We start from the raw sequence: 7,159 nt of genomic DNA, 5'->3' as shown, positions 1-7,159 counted from the left end.
GTATTCCATACAGTATTGCTTCTGACCAAGGAACTCATTTCATAGTTAGAAAAGTACAGCAATGGGCCCACAATCATGGAATATACTGGTCTCACCATGGTCCCTACTTGCCTGGAGGAGATGTCCTGATAGAAAGACGGAACGGCCTTTTGAAGACATGGTTACAGTGCCAATTAGGTGGCAGCAGCCTAGAGGGCTGGACAAGCAGGATCTGTACAAGGTGGAATATGCTTTGAATCAGCATCCAGTACATTGGGTCCAGGATTCACAGGGTGGAAAGTTTTACTCACTATCTCCCCCTGGTGACCCACTAGGAAAATTTTGCTTTCTGTTCCTGTGACTTTGACCTTAAGTTCTGGTAGCCTAGAAGTTTTGGTTCCAGAGGGAGGAACGCTCCTGTCAGGAATCACAACAAAATATTCCTTTGAACTGGAAGCTCAGACTTCTGCCTGGCCACTTTGGGCTTCTAATGCCCTTAAATCAATAGGGTAAAAAAGGAATAGCAGTGTTATGAGGGGTGATTGATTCAGATTACCATGGAAAAAATTGGATTGCTTTTCTACAATGGAGGTAAGAAACATTTTATCTGGAGTACAGGGCACCCTTTAGGGAATTTCTAGGGGCTACTGTGTGTTGTGATTAAAGTCAATGGGAAACTACAACAGCCTAAGTAGGCAGGATGACAAAGGGTACAGACCCACCAGGAATGAAGGATGGGCCACTTCCCCAGGAAGAGTCAGGCCTGATGAGGTTCTTACCAAGGATGGAAGAGATACAGAATGGGCAGTAGAAGAAGGTAGCTATAGATGCCAGCCAGGGCCACGTAATGCTGCAGAACCAGGATCGTAGTAGACGTGTTTCTGTTGTATTTTGTTAAGAATGCATTTGTATAGACATTTGTGCTTCTTTTTCCTTACTTTCTTTATTATGCAGTCTAACATCAAGTAAGAGATGATTATCATATTTAAGTGTGAGATACTAAAAGAATGTCTCTCAAGGGACATTACCACCTATTCTAAATGTATAGTGTTTGTGGTTATGTGAGGGATAGTTACATCATGTTAGGTGTAATTATGACCTGTTTAAATATATAATATGTTTGGGACTGTGCATGTGATAGTTTTATTAGGTTTAGGGATGATTATGCTCTGTTTATTGTCTTCATTTGAAAATTAATCATGACAGTGAGATATAAGTCTGTGTCAAGTTGACAAGGGGTGGACTTGGGACTATTTCTGGTTGTCAACTTGGCTATACCTAGAACTAAAACCCCAAGATGGTGGACACACCTGTGAGAGAATTTTTTTTACTTAATTTGAAGTAGAAAAATCCACTTCTAATCTTGGATCTTTGAGTTAGGAAAACATACACACATGCACATATATGCATACACACACATGTGTACACACACACACACACACACACACACACACACACACACACCTTTAATCCTGATCTTGAGGAGGAAAGACATGCCTTTAATCTTTAACATATATATGGAGACAAAGACAGAGAGAAATCTATTCTAAAAGTTTTGTTACTCTACAGAACCCTGTTTAGTTTATTAGAAACTAATTAAAGGTACAGGGGTCAGTGGGTCTCAATTAAATAACTTGTCCACTTGGCAAAATTTGGTGAAACCTGGGGACACTGATTTTTTTCATTGCTGGGGTTCAAATTTGGGGCCTCACAACATAGGCAGTGCCCTACCTTCAGTTATAGAGAGGGAGGATAGAGGTTGTGCTAGTAGGAGTGAGTGGGTCTGTCCAATGAACAGAATAATCCATCGTGACAAAAATCTGCTCAGCTCCAAATGCCAGTCAAGAAGTCTGTCTCCAGATTTCTCTCTGAGGGGAATTTGAGGGAAGTTCAGCAAAGGGGATTACTGTGGCAAGGACAAAAGTCAAAGACTCTTTAGACACAGTTCTGTTCCTGTAAGGAAGGTGGATCCCGGGTTTACTAGAGGAAGAGGCCCTGACTCACTCTTGTCCACTCTCTCAGGGAAGCAAAACCTCACAGCTCATCTCACCAAAGCAGCCACCTTAGATAAGGCTGCGGAGACATGGCTATGGACCATATCCAGCCCCATTGCTATACTAAGAAATAGGAAACTGAAGCGAGCTTTTCTTGGCGGGTTGACTAAGTGGTATTTTATATGTACCCATAATCCTAGCAATTGGAAGGCTGAAGTAGGGGATTGGGCGTTCACCTGGGCTGATAGAAAAACTCTGTTCTTGTTTAAAAGGAAGAAGAACCACGAATTTTAGGAGGAGAATGAGCTCCCAATGTCTTCCTAGCCAGCATGGGCACCCTGTAACCATCACACACTGGCTGGCATCCTAAAGAATCAGAAGACTCCACCCAGGCACCAGAGCTTGTCTCTTAAAACTGAGAATGGATCTGTTCCTCCTGACTTCTGCAGAATTCAGAAAGGCTTGGTCAAAAGAAAACAACATTGGAAAGGCAACATGGGGAATTCTGACACTGTAGTCTCTTCTCCAATGCTGTCAGGCTGAGGGAAAGGTGAGTTTGACTCACTCAGGGCCTTTTGCGGGAAGACTGACGTACACAAGTGCAGTACTGGAAAGGTGGAAAGGGTTCTCTTCCATCTCCCTTAAAAACCATGAGTGTGATTGCAGGAAACAACAACAACAACAACAACAACAACAACATAACAACAAGGCTAAGTACTGTTGGATGGGTGACTGAAAATACTGCCTCTAAGACAGAGTTCTCATCATCAGTGAGATTCGGAGCCTAGGGATTCAGGAAAGTTTAGGTATAGAATCTCTTTCTCTTTGGTTTCTGTATCTCCATCAAATAAAATTCAGCCACAAGAAAAACCCAAGTATTAGGAGCTGACCTTGTAGAGCCATCTTAATTGCAGTAAATGAATGAGGCTTGTAGCTCCAGGCTGTAGACACGTCTGTTCTAAGTCGCTCTGTGGTTTTAAGACTAGACAGCTAGTCTTCCAGACACGATATAGTTGATGCACACATCATAGCAGCTATGCTTGTCTGCATCTTCATTAGAGTTACATAAAATCAAGTCAGTCAAAATTCTATCATGGTGAGAGTGATCTCTTGAAGCCCCACCCTTAGCTGATGAGTTGCCTACAGTTGAAGGCTGCTGAGGGAGGAGTTACTTTTCTTTAGAGAATGTGGCCACTGGTAGATTACCCTTGACCTAGTGGATGGCTCCATATCCATTCTCACATAGTAAGCACTAACTGGACTCAGAGGGCTACCAATAAGAGTAACAATGATAAAAAGGGCATTGAGTCAGAATGTAAAGGGGTTGGTGAATTTCTAGGGGACATGTAGGAAGGCAGTTGGGGTGGATAAGATCAAAAAATGTTGTACATATATAATCTTTTCAAATAATTAAACGATTCTTTGTTCTAAAATTATACAAGGGCATGCAGTGAATATTTTTTGATCTTCCTGGCACCTGAGTTTGCTTCTCTTTGAGGAACTTTTTAATTTATAAAAAGTAGAGTTTACCAGCCAGTACAAAAGTAGAAACTTTCAGATAGCACATTTGTAACCTCCCCTAGAGATGTGAGATGTAGTTATATCACCTAGGGCTGGCCAATCTGAAGCATCAAACTTTGAATTAGAAGCTAGAGATGAAAAGGTGAGGGGGGAAGCAGTTATTTTGGTGGTTGAGAATGCAAAAATGACAAATACTATAATCATGTCACTAAGCACAGAAGAAGCAGTTGGCAGGAGTAAAGTCTATGCCTAATGTTATAGACAATGGTCACAAAACAGTGACACCCAGCATCATAGTTCTTAGGGTAGCTTTGCTATTTTAGCCATGGGCTGTTCTTTCTTTAACCTCCTTACTTTCAGAGAAAGTGATGGCTACTCTTGGCTGACAACTTGACTACATCGGGAATGAACTACCTCCAGAAATGGAGAAAACCTGTGAGAGATTGTTTTTGCTTGGGTGAATCCACTTCTTGTCTGGACCTTTGAGGTAGGGAGACTCTGGATCCTGAGGCAGGAAGACACAACTCTAGTCTGGCGCATACCTGCTGCAACCCTATGTAAGGACACGGAAGACCTTCTGCTGCAAGTCTCTAAGGACATGGAAGAAGGAGCTTTTGCTCTTTGCCCCATTGCCCTCGCCTTGCTAACACATCCATTCCTTCACTGGCATTAGAGTCTACTTCTTTGAGATTCCAGCATCTACTGCAGACCAACTGAGACATACAGCCTTGTGCAATGAGAAACTACTGGACTCTTGAAATTTCTGGTTACAGCCAGTCATTGTTGGATTCGCTTGACTGCAGCCAGCAAATTATTCTAATAAATCCATACATATACATATATATGTATACATACGCATACATCTTCATATATATGAGGATATTTATCATATCCAATATATTAATATTCATTCTATAAGTTGTTACTCTAGACAATCCTAACGAAGAAGGTTTTTCAGAATATCCTAGTAGTTATTTGAATCGAATGACATATTTTCAATAAGTTTCTTTCTTACGTAAAAAAATCCAAAGCTAGCTTTTGTTGATTATAATTAGAAATACTTTGATATAAGTTAGTAACACAACATAGGATACATGGAGCAACAGGACTTCACTGTAAATTATCTAAATACAGAAAGGTACAGGGTAATGGGCCATCAGAGTTTTGAGCTGGGCAGTTGATGTTCTTTGTTATGCAATGATACAATGTTTTTTTTTATATGCATGTGTATGTGTATTACTATGTGCGTGTGGAGGGGAGTGTCTTCCTCTGTCATTCTCAGGGGGACTTGACATTTATGCCAGGCTGGGAAGGCTAAGGAGGAAGGTCTCAGGACCTGTCTGTCTCTGTGTTACAGGTACACTCAGCCACACCCATCTTTTTTTGCAGGGACACTAAGAGTTTGCACCCAGCTCTTCATGTTTGCAAAGCAAGTGCTATTATCCACTTAGATCACTCCCCATCTCCACAATGGTTATTTTTAAAGTATTTGCCAAAGTTGTGCAAGGACAATAAATCGGAAGATGGCCTCTCTGAGGATAGACAGCATGAAGAAAATAGGACTTTACGTAGAACTTTTCTACCCACAACCTGTTATTTAAGAGACTGAACATCTAATCCTTTGGAACTGTTCAATCAAAATAATTTAATGTTTCACTTGTGGTTTAATTTACTACTACACAGAGGTGCAGATGAGATAGGAAGCAGGCGGTGGACCTGCAGTTCCACAGGAGGCCTGTGTTATAAAATGGCCTCAGAGCCAACAGAGAGAGAATCTTGAGGACCAGAGTTTTGCTCAAGGGAGAGCAAATTCAACCAGAGAACTTAAATTCAAAAGTTCTTTGAAGAAGTGAAAAAACCTCCCTGGGACAAGTTCCTCTGAGTATCCCAGGCAACTTTACAACAGCATTACCAAACATGGTTGCTTTGATTGAAGCAGAATGCTGCTTGCTGACAACCACAACTGGAAGAACCTTAGATGGATTCCGTTCTGTTGTCTGAAGCTTAAGAGGCTCCAAAATCATCTTCAAGTCTACTGAGTTTTACTAGCTTGCGTTTTGCAGATAAAATATCGGTTCTTTTATAGAATGATCTCAGACAACAAAGATTTCATTCTTTATGTTTTCTTCCCTCTTTATCTAGAGGGTGGGAGAGAAACTGAGGCACAGAGCCCTTGGTCTTGAGGTGGTCAGGATCAGCTTCCAGAGTAAAGTACCGAGAGTCAAAATGAAAACATCTCCAGTCCCTGTACCTTGTGCTCAGCCATCTGAGATAGTCTATGTCCTTGTTTGTTGTTGTTATTGTTGTTGTTGTTGTCTTTGGGTTCTGTTATTGAACCAGGCAAAGAGTGAGATGCCTGGACTCACGTTATGCATTTTAACTGATGGAATGCCATATGAGGAACCTCCGTACCAGCTGCAGAGCAGGCTACACGCCCCAGAAGCCTCACTTCCTCATCGACTTCGCAGGCACGTCTGTGCAGATCCATTACCAGGGAACTGATTGGAGAAGGGTACAGATGTGCAGTTTCTGCCACAGAGAACTTGGGACCTGGGGCCCAGTTCAGTGTGGATTTCCATTCTTCTATCCTCCTTCAAAAAGTCCTTCCACTGGGTCTATGGGTCAGCTCTCTGGCAGTGTCACACTGGCATAAACTGTGGTGGGGTTTGGTTCCTGTGGGCAAAGAAGACGCTCATGGGTGAAGGGATAGAGAGAAGTTTCACAGGCAAGGAACAAAGCAGCATTCCCTGGGGAAAGGAAAGGCTTGGAGTTCGTGCATTATGCTTACAGTCTGCCACTGTCTGGACATGGCTAGAGCCAGCATTTGGGTCCCCATGAGCATGTCTGCAAATGCGGTCCTATCTCTCTTCCCGGCATAAGTGTGCCGTCAGAGAAATGAGAGAGATTTGTCCCTAGTCATCTGAAGACTTGCGTTGCCCTCCCTCCCCTCCCCTCCCCTCCTTCTCCTCCTCCCCCAACCTCTCTTCTTCCCTCCCCTTCCCTCCTTCCCCTCCTCTGGAAGAAACTCTCTTAAATCAGGACCTCTGTTATGCCATGGTATGCTGTGCCATCCCCACTGCGACAGACTGAATCCTCTGAAACTGTAAGCCAAAACAAAAGCCCCTTAACGTCATTCTCTTATGTACTTTGGTCATAGTAATACAGAAATAGTTAATAGACTTCCCGTAGGGCAAGGAGAGTCAAAGAGAAAAGACAAGCAAGTTCACACCATGGCAGATAGGAAACACCAAAGCAGGATAGCAAAAGAAACCACACCAACATCTATCCTGTTTCGAAGACACACCAGGGGTAGGCCTCTTTCTCCAACAAGGCCCCACCTCCTATCTTTTCCACCTTTTAACACTATGATTGCATTATGAGGCTATCATAGATCAGGAACCTGTTGATCAGGTCAGAACCCTCACCGTCTATTGCCCCTGGAAACACCCTCACAGACACACCCAACAGTGGGCTTTACCAACTTCTCGGGAACCTCTTAATCCAATCAAGCTTGACAACCAGCACTAACCATCACTGAGTTCTTCAACAATTCTTTTCTCCCTCTCCATTTTCCTTTAATCCCACTTATGGTCAGTCCTAGGGTATAGTTTGGAACAGTCAAGAAAGTTCTAGATTACTGAGTTTTTACAGGGGCTAGTAAGATC

The 7,159-nt window shown here is 42.7% G+C and overlaps 1 protein-coding gene across 1 annotated transcript in view; it reads right to left on the bottom strand.

The window, feature by feature from the left end:
• Positions 1-4,528: 4,528 nt before the first annotated feature.
• The window catches only part of Slamf1 (signaling lymphocytic activation molecule family member 1), a 35,671-nt gene continuing 33,040 nt past the window's right edge, over positions 4,529-7,159 (bottom strand). Inside the window, exon 7 of the mRNA XM_032915360.1 lies at positions 4,529-6,167. Within this exon, the coding sequence (XP_032771251.1) occupies positions 6,117-6,167 (51 nt within the window). The 3' untranslated portion in view covers positions 4,529-6,116. The remainder of the gene's footprint in view (positions 6,168-7,159) is intronic.

This window comes from Rattus rattus, chromosome 10 (genome assembly GCF_011064425.1).
Source record: "Rattus rattus isolate New Zealand chromosome 10, Rrattus_CSIRO_v1, whole genome shotgun sequence".
Lineage (NCBI taxonomy): Eukaryota > Metazoa > Chordata > Mammalia > Rodentia > Muridae > Rattus > Rattus rattus.
The sequence above is the reverse complement of the archived record's forward strand: the minus strand, read 5'-3'. Positions and strand labels throughout refer to the sequence as shown.